Raw genomic sequence first — 14,013 nt, 5'->3', positions numbered from 1 at the left:
ATCAGGGCTGCGTTGTCTGGAAGGGCCCCCTACTGGCCCCCTGTAGCACCAGCCTCTGCTACCGGGCCAGTGAATTTATCAATGGGCCCATGTTTGGTTGAGCCACCGCTGCCCTTGTCCCTCGTCATATCCACTGTCAGCGGACAGGTTCGGACCAAGCCGGGCCAGAGGCTAACCCGTTTGTAGCCAGCCTGTCAGGGACCCCACCCGTCCCCCGCGGAGGAAAGCGCCACCGACCCAGGGCCCGTAATCCACCAATGGAGGCAACATCCGGTGGGGGCCCCCCCTGTAGGATGTGTGTGGGCAAGCCAACTACTAGCGCGATCTCACTATTAGGCAATGCGGGGGACTACCCTCCCTTCCGCTGCTCCAGCACACCCCAAGCTTTGCGGCCCTGCCGTCAACGCCGTCTCCGGGGCCCTTGGCGGTCCGACCGACCGTTGATGTCAGCACTCCCGGGGTAGAGAGATGGATACTGAGTTGCTCACACTCTCCCCCCCGCGGCTCGACACTGCCGCCGATCTCACGCCCTGCCTCCAGGGTGGAGGGGGGATGAAAGAAAGAGAGACCCCCACTGCTACGGGCCGGACAATGTCCACACTTCAGGCCTACCTGCACTCAGGGAGCCTGCCGCCGACCAAGGCCTTACCATCTTCACCTGGATATCCCCACTTGGCTGCCATGTCTCCTCCTCCGGGCCCACACCGGATGCTAGCGCGCGGTGAGGCGTCCGTCAATCACACAGGCCTCTGGCTTCTTCACACAATGTCTCCAGGGCATCCCAGGCCGACCTCTGTCGTTGCGGGCAGGGCCTTGACTTCGCCAGCCGCTGACGGTATCTAACCGGGGGGGGGGGGAAGAATTGGGCTATGGTCGCAGACGGGGAAGGGAGGCCCAATGTCAGACCCCTCAGGATCCCCCCGCACGGCCCGGTCGTGCCGCCGATCCTCAGGTGTAGCCCCAAGCCATGGGGGTCGCCGCGGGAGGCCCGTCCTGTTGCCGACGCTCCCAATCGCCCTGCGGCTGCTAGTCTCACTTGCGGCAAGCGCCCCAGCCCCGGGGCACCCCTCCGCGGGCCACTACTCCCACCCCGACACTCCACTCCTCACCAGCGCGGCCCAGGGAACCACCATGTCTCTTCTTTGCGGCTCCTCTCCAGAGGCGCCGCCGAGCCCCCGGGGGCCGATCCGCCCCTCGATCACCGCTTCAGTCTTTGGCCACCCAGGGGGAACACAGGGCAGCGCGCAGCACCCGCAGGTACGGTCAAACGCCGCAAGCGGTGCTCCTCACACCCGGGGCATGCTCAACCCCACGCCCTGACTCCTCCCCTCACCACTAGGCCGCTCCACGTGGGGACCCAGGCTCTGGCTCCCAGCTGCTCCAGACGTCGCGATTTCGAAACGGAACACAACGGTAGGCGATCAGTGCTTAAGCGCCACTTCCAGGACTTTTTGGGGGTCAGAGGGAGTCAGGATAAATGTAGGATATTCTTTAGGCTGGACGGAGCTTGCTTAGCACACCTCCGCCATGATGGCCTGCTAAGCCACGCCTCCCCATAATATGAATTTTTAACTCACATATTGTTCTAATCATCTGTATGATTGAACAAAAAGTATATCTTTTTATGTTTTTGTACAAGACTTTTGTTCCTGATGAAGCAAAAGATCAAGATGTGCCCACTTAGAAACCAAGGGCCTCATTACAAAATATTTCCAGAAAGGCATAAATAGGAGTTTCTTCGTGTATATATAAGTAAATAGGAGTTTCTTGGGGTCTTGGGACACAGAATAATCCACAAATCTCAGACACACCAGGCCTGAAGTTTTGCATGGAGTGCAGCTGCTGACAACTGCTACAACCAATCCCAGCCCACTTTCATCCTGCATCATGGGGAGGAGCAGACAAGCTCCTCCCAGCTGGGGCTAAACCTGCACTGCCCTCCCATCACCTGCTGCCCAAGCACCTGAAACATATCTGAGAGAAAAGGCTGCCCACATATTTGCGCCAAGCAGCATATAGGAACATAGAAACTGGCAGGAATTGGAGATACTGGCCCTTCGATACGCCTGCATCTATAATGAGGGAACTCAAAACAAAGAATATATTGAGGCAATTAATTTGTCAATGTTTTGCAACAGATACAAATCAGCCTTTTATCTTTGCGTGTTTGGGTACGTTTCCCCCTGTGCACTAATCTTCTGTTTATTGTAATATAAGGACATATGTGTCTTTATTCCATGTTAAAATACGTTTTTACCTCTTTTCCGTTCTCATCGGTTATTGAGATGTAGTTGGGATTCGTTTGATTCGGGTAAGACAACAGGATATCATAATGTGCCAACTTCACAGAGTCCAGTCCAAATTCCTTCCATTCTCCTTGGATTTGCTTTGCAAAATGCAGATTTTCCTCGGTACCTGCCAGATGAGGAACCTGTGTGAAATTACTGAAATAAAAACACAATTGATAGCAGATTAATACTTAGATTTGAAACTGTAATCTTCAAATAGGCAATAGTCAGAATATGTGCAATGTAATCCCAACAAGGTGGCGTGGATTAAATGATTCTAGCAAAGAATGTGATACCAACAACTACAATGCTCTCTTTGGAAAAGATCACATGGAAATAATTATTATTTCAACTCCTGTCAACTGTGGGCCAAATGTAAAAACTTTTTCAATCTGTACGTGTAGGTTGGGGATACAAGTATATTTTGGGCATGGCTACACATCACTTTCACATAACAAGCATGCATGCTCACAATTCTCAGTGTGTACTGAATACCCACAGGTTGAGCACAATATTTACGCAAAGGTGATCCCACTGGAAGTTAGACTAGACCAGAGTTAGATGCATCCCTGATCTTCAGGGATGCACTAGACTCTCCACTCTACCGGGGCTATCTTATATTCCATACTTCTTCACATAGAACAGGACTGGTGTTGGGGGGGCAGTTGAAATAAAGCCAAGGACAGGTCAATCCGCTGTACATTGAACTCTTAAGTACACCAACATTTAAACAGGCCATGAACCCTTGTGAAAAAAATTAATTCCGACTCATAAACATAGAAACAAATCCTTCACGTTTGCTGAACGACATTTTAAGGTCCAACCATACAAAAGTAATCACTAGCCCATATGACCAGAGATATGGTGCTCTTTACTCATTAGTATGCCCCCTGGGACTTACTCTCAAAATATTTCGTTTTTTTCACATCAACAAATATCACAAAATGGACTCCAGAATATCGTCTACTACTATATTGTCAAGTTAAGCACATACAGGTAAGTTAAGATGTAATGCTCGTAAGTCCTACATGTGGAGATAAGATGACATCTTTGCTCAACTATGTACTCTTGCTTTGACGATTTAGCGATAGCTGATATTCTGCAGTTTATATTTAATCAGTTGATATGTTAGTAGGTTGATGTGAATACTAGAGGCGCAGGCATGCCTCTTCCCTTAGTACTGCACTGATTACTTGCTTGCAATTTTCTTTACTCCGATTAACGTTCCTGATCCCAATACTAATGACCATAATGGGGACAGACACCCACACTCATTTCTGAAACCCCAAGCACGAGGGATCGAGGTCATGATAATGGGAAGGGAGAGAAGTACGCAAGTACTGTGACGAGAAAGAGTAATTAGAGAAATCAAGATTTCCACTAAGTAAATGTTCATTATCTCATCAAACCTTCTTTGCCCCAGTCCCTACTAAGTCAGGATGTACAAACGTAGCATTCTTTTCAGAAGTAGCAGTCGAAGAACAAGCAGTATAGAGGCAGGCAGAAAACGAATAGAGCAAACACCTGCAATGGACTGGACCTATCTCTAGAAATCCATCTACAAGTGTAGGACTTGGCCCTTTCTGGCTAAAGACCCTAAACCTATTGCTTTCCCCGAGACCATTTTTCTGACATGGTGTTGCCAACTTAGATGCTTTAGATACTTTGCCACTGCTAAACAGTGTCAAAGTGCAAGTGCTCCCTGTGTAAAGAGTAATGGTAATTGGTTGTCCATGATTGGTATGTTTGCCTTACTAGTAAAGTCCCTAGTAAAGTGCATTATGTGTGCCAGGGCTGACAATGCAAATGCTTCTAGTGGGCCTGCAGCACTAATTGTGCCACCCACTAAACTAGCCTTAAAAAGGGAACTCAGGCCTGCCATTGCAGTGCCTGCACGCAGTTTGTTAAACTGCCATGTTGTTCTGTCAAGTGCACTCACTTGCCAGACCTTACCCTTCCCTTTCTATGCACATCAGACACCCCTATGGTAGGTCAAGGGTAACCCCTGCGCAGGGTGCAGAGCATGTGAAAGGTAGGACATGTACTAAGTGTGTGCCATGGCCTGACAGTGAAATAATCTCCATTTCGTTTTTCAGTGTGGAAAGGCCATCTTGCCCATAGGATAGAATGGGAAGGCTGTGTAATATGTTTCTAGCCTGCATAAGGAACTACCTGATTGTCGTATGACACATTGCATTGTTTCTGCATAACGAACTACCTGATTAGCGTATTATGCAGTGCATTAATCTTGCATAACGATCTAGCTGATTAGTGTATTACGCATTGCTTTACATTTGTATAACGACGTACCCGGTGCTTGTATTGCGCATTGCATTATTTTTACATTGCAAAAAACCTGATTGTCGTGCTACGCATTGCATTATTTTTAACATTGCAAAAGTGCCTGGTTCTAGAGTTACGATCTGCATAACATAGTGTTAGGATTAATCAATCAATCAATCAATCATAACACTTGTAGAGCGTGCTACACACCCGTGAGGGTCTCATGGCGCTGGGGGTGTGGGGGGTCCTGCTAGTGATCGAAGAGCCAGGTTTTGAGGAGTCTCCTGAAGGCCAGTAGGTCCTGGGTCAGACGTAGGTTGGTGTGGATGGTGTTCCAGGTCTTGGCGGCGAGGTGGGAGAAAGATCTGCCGCCGTTGGTCGCTCTTCCGATGCGGGGGACTGTGGCGAGGGCGAGGCTGGCGGAGCGGAGCTGGCGGGTGGGGGTGTAGAAGTTAAGTTGAGTGTTGAGGTATGCTGGGCCAGTCTTGTGGAGAGCTTTGTGTGTGTGAATGAGGAGCTTGAAGGTCATCCTCTTGTTGATGGGGAGCCAGTGCAGGTCTCTCAGGTGTGGTGTGATGTGGCTGCGGCGTGGGATGTCGAGGATCAGACGCGCTGATGCGTTTTAAATGCGTAGCAATCGCCTCAGGAGCTTGGCCGACGTGCCTGTGTAGAGGGTGTTTCTGTAGTCCAGTCCAGGTGACGAGGGCCTGGTTGACTGTTCTTCTTATCTCGGTGGGGATCCACTTGAAGATCCTGCAGAGCATTCGGAGTGTGTTGAAGCAGGATGAGGAGACGGCGTTGACCTGTTTGGTCATGGAGAGGGTGGAGTTGAGGATGACCCCTAGGTGGCGTGCGTGTTCGGTGGGTGTCGGGCTGTTCCTAGGGTTGCAGGCCGCCAGGAGTCATCCCAGGCTGAGGGGGTGGAGCTGAGGATGAGGACCTCCGTCTTGTCCGAGTTCAGCTTCAGTCTGCTGTTCCTCATCCATTCGGCGACGGCCTTCATTCCTTCGTGGAGGTTGGTCTTGGCGGTGTGAGGGTCTTTGGTGAGGGATATGATCAGCTGGGTGTCGTCGGCATAGGAGATGATGTTGAGGTTGTGCTGTTGTGTGACGTGGGCGAGGGGTGGCATGTAGATGTTGAACAGCATCAGGCTGAGGGAAGAGCCCTGGGGTACGCCGCAGATGATTTCGGTGACCGTGGAGCGGAAGGGGGGTGGCGAACGCTCTGAGTTCTGCCGGAGAGGAAGGATGTTGTCCAGTCCAGGGCCTTCTCTTGGATCCCGGCGTCGTGTAGGCGTGTGCGTAGTGTGTGGTGGCAGACCGTGTCGAAGGTCCAGGAGGATGAGGCCCGCTGTTTCTCCGTTGTCAAGCAGGGTCCTGATGTCGTCCGTGGCGGCGATGAGGGCGGTCTCGGTGCTGTGGTTACTGTGGAACCCGCACTGGGACGGGTCCAGGATGTGGTTCTCCTCGAGAAAGAGGGTCAGTTGTTTGTTGACGATTTCCTTGGTGACCTTTGCCGGGAATGGGAGCAGGGAGATGGGTCGGAAGTTCTTGAGGTCCTTGGGGTCTGCCTTGGGTTTCTTGAGTAAGGCGTTGATCTTGGTATGCTTCCAGCTTTCTGGGAAGGTTGCTGTGTCGAAGGAGGTGTTGATTGTTTTCCAAAGGTGGGGTGCGATGGCTGTGCTGGCTTTGTTGAAGATGTAGTGAAGGCATGGGTCCAGTGGTGATCCGGAGTGGATGGTGTTCATGGTCTCGCTGGTTTCCTCGTCATTGACGTTGGTCCAGGAGAGCAGGTGGTTGGTGCAGGTGGTGGTCGTGGGGGCGGTGGTTGTTGGGGTGATCGTGGGTTGAAGCTGTCGTGGATGTCGGTGATCTTGCGGTGGAAGAAGGTGGCCAGTGAATCGCACAGGTCTTTCGAAGGTGGAATGTCATTGGTGTTGGAGCTGGGGTTGGAGAGTTCCTTCACGATGTTGAAGAGTTCTTTGCTGTTGTTATCCAGGCGATTTCTGAAGGAGGCCCTCTTGGCGGTTATGATGAGTTGATGGTGTTTGCGGGTGGCATCCTTGTGGGCTGTGTAGTTGTCCAGTGTTCGTTCGCGGAGCCAGTTCTTCTCCAGTTTTCGGCAGGTTCGTTTGGAGGTCTTAAATCCACTGTCTAAGGTTGCGGGCGGTGGTGTTGGGGTCGGCGGAGTCGCCAGGTGGGTTCTGGGCGTGGGTGTTGGTTAGCTGCTCTTCTGTGATCTTGCTCCAGCAGCGTCGGGGCATTTGTTGCGTGCGGTGGTGTGTGGTGGGTTTCCTAAAGGTGAAGTGGATGCAGTGGTGGTCAGTCCAGTGGGGTTCGGTGGTGTGGCTGAAGGAGACGTGGGGGCTTGCGGTGAAGATGGGGTCCAGCGTGGGTTGCTGTTGTCACAAGCTGTCCAAGTCCGAGGTTGGCGAGGTTGTCGATCAGTGTGGTGGAGTTGGTGTCATTGTTGTTCTCTAGGTGGAAGTTCAGGTCCCAGAGGAGGATGTAGTCTGTGGGGGCGAGGGCATGTATGCTGATGAAGTCGGCGATGGAGTCGCTGAACTGTGGTCGGGGTCGGGTGGGTCTGTAGACGAGGGTTCCTCTGAGGGTGGTTCTTGCCTAACTAGAAGAAGAAAAGTGGGTCTCTTCTCCTTATAGCACCGTATTGACTTTAGAAAACCAGTTACGTAGAACTAGGAAAAGTGCACATTCCTCTGTGGCGCCAGCACCTAGTAAACTACCACGAACCTAGCTGTCTAAAAAAGTTCCTCTGAGGGTGGTGTTGGGGTCGGTGTGGACCTGGAAGTGCATGTGTTCGGCGGTGTTGAAGGTGTCATCGGTGTTGGTCGAGACTCTGAGGGTGTTTCTGTGGACTATGGCGATTCCTCCTCCGGTGCCGTTGGTACGGTCCCTGCGGGTGATCTTGTAGTCCTCCGGGATGGTTATGGCGATGTAGGGGGCTGAGGTGGGGTTCAGCCAGGTCTCCATCAGGAAGGCGACCTCTGGGGAGGTAGAGTCGAGAAGGTCTCAGAGTTCGATGGCGTGTTTGCGGATGGAGCGGGTGTTGAGGAGGATGCATCTGAGGTAGTTGGGTTCTTTTATTGGAGGTTTGGTTGGCCGGATGCTGGTGAAGCTGCAGTTCCGGCAGGAGAAGGATCCGTGGGTGCGCTTCGGGGAGGCCCAGAAGCAGGTGTGTTTTCATCCGGGGTTGAGTGCGTGGAAGGTGCTGGCATCATAGCGGAGTCAGGCGTTGTGGCGTTCTGGCGCTGGGCGCGGTCCGGGCGCAGACGGGCTTGCTTTAGGCACGTCAGCAGCACGCCCGCTGCGCGCGGCTGCCATAAATGGAGAGGTGGGAGGGAGGGGCAGCTAGGAGGCGGGAGCGGGGTGGCCAATGGGGGACGAGGGGGCGGGGCCGCAGCGGTGGGAACCGGGGATGGGAGGGGGTGGCGAGGGAGAGCCGAGGACAGGGGGACAGTGGGGGCCAAAAAACGATAGTACAGTAGAAAGTTGCACTGTTGTATTTCTATCTAGGACCCTAATTCGATATTCCCGATTCATGCCCTTATGTGGTTATAATTAATAATATCCTTATAAAGGCATAAGAATCATATCCATATTCAGTAATAGCCCATGCAGTCCAAAGCACAGCACGGCTACTCCCTTCGACTCATAGAAAGCACAACGCGTTCTTTAAACAAACCAAGCCTCCAGCACCCCGGGAAATCCCCCCTGCTTTTGTTTTGATTTGAACAAGAACTCCTGGAGTCCAGAAAGAACTGTTAGTTCTTAGTGACGTCTTATGTCCAACTTTCCCGTTTGACGCACTGAGAGAGACGCTGTCTTTTTCTCCAGCCGAGAAAATCCAGCTCCGGTGTTTCCAGCAACCCTTGCGGGTTGCTGGGAGATCGAGTCCTGAAGAAAGAGATACCAGACCTCCCGCATTCTATTACCAAGGTACAGAGCTGACTAAAACCTTAAGAGAATTCTTGGTGCAGATTCTTGGCAAAACAATCTTAACCAACTTAACTTAAACTGCTACTTACCTCCTCCTTCCCAAGTATTAGGCTTAGGTCAGGTACACCGGGGTAGGCGTAGTTAGAAGCACCATTTGAGTACGTTAGTCAATGTTTTTTTGTATGTATATATTTTATCCATTTTAAAGTATCATATGGCTAAGAAACCATATCAATGCTTTTACAGTATTATTCCATAATACTACTTTTACTGTACGCACTTTACTTTATAATGAGTATTGCAATTGTGGCAATTCATTTCTCTTGAATGAGAAAGAAGACTGCTCAATAAATAACACCTTTTATTGAAAATGCCCGTCTCTCTATTTCTCTGCATTCTGGTGGAACTAAGCATGCACGATTGAATGAGTGAAATAGCTGCCTATTGTTTTCACACAACTCTAGAGATACACTCTTTATTCTGAGGGAGCAAATTTGTCATGTTTATGCGGTTGTCAGAAACTGAATCCCTTCTTGTCTAATCAGGGAAGTTCACTCCTCCCTGTTCATTCAAGAATGTTTCTAGTGACCTCTGAGCTAGCTGGCAAAACTAATTAAGTCTAATATAGTCAGTAGAGAGCTAGTCGACCTCAGTCCTACATCTACACTGCTGTTTATATTATTCCAATGAGCAGAGCCCATTGGGAAAATAGGAACTACACTACATGGCGCCCAACATTTGGTAAGGCGATAATCTAATGCAAGACACTAGAGTAACTCAATCATGCTTTTCACACAGACCCCTTTTTCCTGTGAAAACTCCAATAGATGTCTGGAGTGGGTGAAAGGTTAATATCCGCTGGAACTTAGTAGGATGAGAATCCTATGTATTAGTTTTTGGTATAGTCAACGTTGAAGGATACAGTGTTCCAAAATATTGTGCACCTAATCTTTGTTTCCTTGAAACTCGATCTGCAACAAAAAACTTTCAGTCAGTAAAATGGCAGAAAGTGACAAAGAGAGAGAGCAAGCTTAACTAGCAGCTCAACTCATAGCGGACGACACACTTCTCCAAAACACCGACCCGGATGCAATACTCATCCCGGTCAATAAAAGGAAAACCATAACTATAAAACTTATAGAAAATGGATTAACATCCAGAGGTGGTACAGTCGTATTTGTGGTAGAGGCACATGAGTTTCGGCAGACAGAAGTATTCTATACCTGGATAAACTTGCCAGCAGCAAATCCTGTAACACATGAGTTCCACTACTACAAAATAGCGGAAGCTCCAGAGGAATACTCTCCTTTTGAGGAAGTTGAGATTCCACTAACATATCAAGAGCACCTGCTCTTATTTAAAGGCACCCTAAAACATAAAAATCACATCACCAGGCACGGTCCACTAGGTAGACCAGGAGCCACGGGGCCGGTTCTAGCCAGCTACGCAACACACCCAGACATTAAAAAAATGTCAAGCGAAGAACTCCTAGTTAAACTAAAAGAATTAACAAAGGCATGTAGAGAATTAGTTCAATTGGCAAGGGACGATATAAAGTACTTCCAGAAATTGAAGGAAACAGATATAACAGACCAACCATTTGAACTTGCCAGAATCATAGAAAAATCCTATGAAGAACTAGGAAGAGATAGTTTGGGTGGGAAACCGGTAAAACCCCAACTAACTGAAAATCCTGAAAAAACATTTATTAAAAATAATTTAAATACTCCAAAAAAGAGTTGGGATGGTAATAAACAATCCACTCCCAGGGAAAAACGATTCCAGTCCAGAGGAAGGTCTTCTCAACGGAGAGAAAATTCTCCAGACCGAGGAAACAAGTCTCCCCAAAGGGAGCCCTCTGAGAAAAGATACAACCTTAGAAATAGGGATAATTTGAAAAAACCTGATAGATATCAAGATGTTGATACACGTCCCTCTCGATATTTTCAGACTTCCTCACAGAAATCGGAAAGAAGAGGACGGTCAGAACACAGAGAAGAGCACGTCAAGTCCAAAGACAAGGAACCTGCTCATCAAAGTAAAAAATTACAATTTCCCAGAAAGAAGGTAACAAGTATTAAAATTAAACATGCCGCGAATTCTGAGGACACAACTGAAAAACGGAGAGTGGGCCCAGACAATGCTAGACAGTGCAGCAGAAGTGACCATAGCTCGCAAGATCCTGATGAATCTTCTGGAGACAGTGGACACGAATGAATACATTCAAGGGGAAACTGCAGACACACGAGTTATTGTGCCCCATAAACTATATGAAATAACATTACGTATAGAGGGAGATAAAACTAGGAAAATAAAAGGTCTCTTTTGGGAAAAACTTTCTAAAGGCTATGACATCCTGTTAGTTGAAAAAGGCTGGCCACCAGAGTTTGTCAGGGAGTGCCCTCATGGCGAAGAAATGATTATGCCTGCCTTCTCAAATCATATTCCAATTCATAAAAAATACACATTGGCAAGAAAATGGGCAGTGGCCCAAGCTCCTGCTTTATACAATAATCATGTAGGATGGGATGAGGATTCGCCTCACCACAAAATCCAATTAAAAAATCAGCCCACTGCACAAAGGCAGTACTCAGTTAAACAAGAAGCTAAAAAGCAAGTCAGGGAGATCTTAGATCAACTTGAATACCAAGGGGTGATTGAAACATGCACCTTTGTTTCCTGTCTCCAAGCCAGACGATTCATATAGTCTAGTTTTGAACTACAGACATCTTAACTCTTGTTTTAAAACATTTGCAGTACAAAACTCACATAGTGCAGCACTAATGAATAACATTGTGCGCAAAAAATATAGAACAACATTAGATATCTCTAATGGATTCTTCTATCAAAACATTGCACCTGAAAGCAGGTATTTGACCGCTTTCTCAATAATGGGATCGCAAAAACTATTTTGCCGACTCCCACAGGGATTCAAGAATAGCCCAGGATTATTCTCAGCAAGGGTAACAGAGTTACTACAAATATATGATGATGAGGCATTATCATATGTCGATGACATCTATCTCACAATGGGAGAATTCTCTTGCTACAGAAGACGTGAAATACTATTTTGACCCGAAACTGAAAAAACTAGATGATCTAGAATATGAACAAGAATATCCTCTGCCAATCGAAATTCTGCCTCTGGAACAATATACCTGCGTAATCTATATGGACAGATTCGCACAACACTACGATGTAGATAAAAAATCCTACAATGCAGCGTGCGCGATTGTTAAAGGTTGCTGGCGCTCTGGTAAATTCAAACCGATGAGCACCAAAACTGAATCACTCAAAACTGTTCAGCTCAGCGAGCTGAAATAAGATCTTTAAATATATCGCTTGAAAATGCGGATCGCGAATTCCCCACACTAGTAGCGTGTAATTCGTATTTCTGCGTCAAGTCATACAACAGTGACATGCAGACATGGAGTAAAAACGGTTATAAAGATGACACAGGTGCCACAATAAAGCATAAAACGCTTTGGGAACAAGTAGTTCTTTTAAAGAAAGAACTACAAAAGACTCACGTGATACACGCACTGAGTCATCAACGTGATGGCGTTCACATTGCAGGGAATTCATTGGCTAACACAGCCACAGCGGCAGCGGTTCAACCGGCTTCCGTAGCCACAAAAAAGCGTTCAGAAAAACAAATAGATGGGGAAACCAGGCTGGCGGTAAAAGCCTTATTAAAAGGTGATTATGCAGCATTACCTCTCAACTATCCACTCAGTAATACATACATAATTGATACAAACTCCGTTCCTTTTGCTCAAATCCCTGGAGTGGGGGATAGAGTAATTCCAAACACGAACCGGAGACTTTTCTTGATTGAAGACGCACACAGGGGATTGGGTCTGAGGCACCAAGAGATCCTAAAATCTCTGATAGAATTACAATCAAAGTACTGGTGGCCGGGAATGAGCATAGATATCTACTATTTTGCAAGAATTTGTGAGGACTGCAACAGAGATCGCAGTTGTGAACCGGACCAGACAACAGCCCAGATACCACTATTAGAGAGCATCAGGCTATCTATAGCGCAGAAATCCAGCCGGAGAAATGCGTCCCCATAATTAGTAAGATTGAATTCACTTAAAATGTAGACCCCAGCGCTCGACTGACGCCAGAACTGTTATAAAAGATTTACGAGTCTTTATCGGCACATACGCAATTGGCATGCTACATTCTGATCAGGGTCCTGCGTTTAGCTCTCGAGCTGACAAAGAGGCCATGAACAGCATGGGCATTGCATTGTGGTACTCTTCTCCCTTCCATCCTGAGGGAAATGCGGTAGTGGAAAGAAAAAACCGGGACATAAAGCAATCTATAACGGCAAGGGTATTAGGTTCGGGTGTTGGGTGTTGGGTGGGTCAAACATTTAACAAGTGTCCAACGTAGTCTTAATAATCTGCCAAGAAATTCTCTAAAAGGTCTCACTCCATACGAACGATTGTTCGGTACTAGAATGCACATTCAGGATCTTGATTGTCACACTTCAGTGGTAGAAGAAAAATCCTTTGATATCAAAGACCGTTTGGCTGTTTTACAGGATTTAAATGAAACAAGAAAAAACCTGAGTAACATAAAGTTGAAACAACAGCCGACAGCCACTGAAGAAAAACCACCTGTCCCAGCAAGACCTGTCTGGATTCCAAAGATTGGGGATCTGGTCAGAGAGAAGATCGCAGTGAAGAAGGAATTTGGGCCTTCTTACAGAAAAGCAGTACCTGTCTTAGCTGTCAGCGGAACAAGATCAGTTGTACTACCGCCGCTTGGTGGTAAAAAGGAGAACAGAGTTGTATCCATCGACCTGGTAAAACCACAATCATGTGGCCAATAATAAGTAGTAGGCCCAGTGGACTCCCAAGAAATAGCAGAATACCGAAATTTGCTACAATCCAAAAGGCTCAAACTGAGAGACTAATCACATTTGATAAACCTGCAGTAAATAACAAAGGACTATGCAATAATGCCATGGAACTTGTGCCTCTTGAAACCCAAATTGCAACAGTTCGTCAAGAAACACCTGTCTACAATGATGTAGCTTCTGACTATGCTAATGAAACAAAGAAAAATGCAAAAGCAAATGAAAATCCGGAAATAATTCCAACAATTGACAGAACTGCATCTGGCTACTTCATCAACTTCGACGACTTTTCTGAAGATCCAAGCGAGCATGAAGAAACGCCTGCAACAAAAACTTTTAAAGACAAAGTAATTGAACTTTGTTACCAACTAAAAGAAATATATCTGATTTCACCATGGATTGAATTTTGGATTGTGTTAGGTGTACTTACTCTCCTGCTTTGGCTCATCATGGTTCTATGTTTGGGAAAATTCATAGGTGGAAAATATAGTACAATGGACACAGCAAGTCAGAACATCAACTTGGTCCTAAAGCCTCACACATCCTCCCACATCGAGAAAAGAGAACTGTCAACAGTAAACATCTCAGTCAATCTAATACCCGGTGGGGTAGC

The 14,013-nt window shown here is 47.5% G+C and overlaps 1 protein-coding gene across 1 annotated transcript in view; it reads right to left on the bottom strand.

The window, feature by feature from the left end:
- Window positions 1-14,013, bottom strand: part of LOC147696876 (glutamate carboxypeptidase 2-like) — a 653,445-nt gene that overhangs the window by 449,615 nt on the left and 189,817 nt on the right. The window contains exon 3 of the mRNA XM_086933984.1: window positions 2,258-2,444. Within this exon, the coding sequence (XP_086790110.1) occupies window positions 2,258-2,444 (187 nt within the window). The remainder of the gene's footprint in view (window positions 1-2,257; window positions 2,445-14,013) is intronic.

The sequence above is a fragment of the Lissotriton vulgaris genome, chromosome 8 (genome assembly GCF_964263255.1).
Source record: "Lissotriton vulgaris chromosome 8, aLisVul1.2, whole genome shotgun sequence".
NCBI lineage: Eukaryota > Metazoa > Chordata > Amphibia > Caudata > Salamandridae > Lissotriton > Lissotriton vulgaris.
The sequence above is the reverse complement of the archived record's forward strand: the minus strand, read 5'-3'. Positions and strand labels throughout refer to the sequence as shown.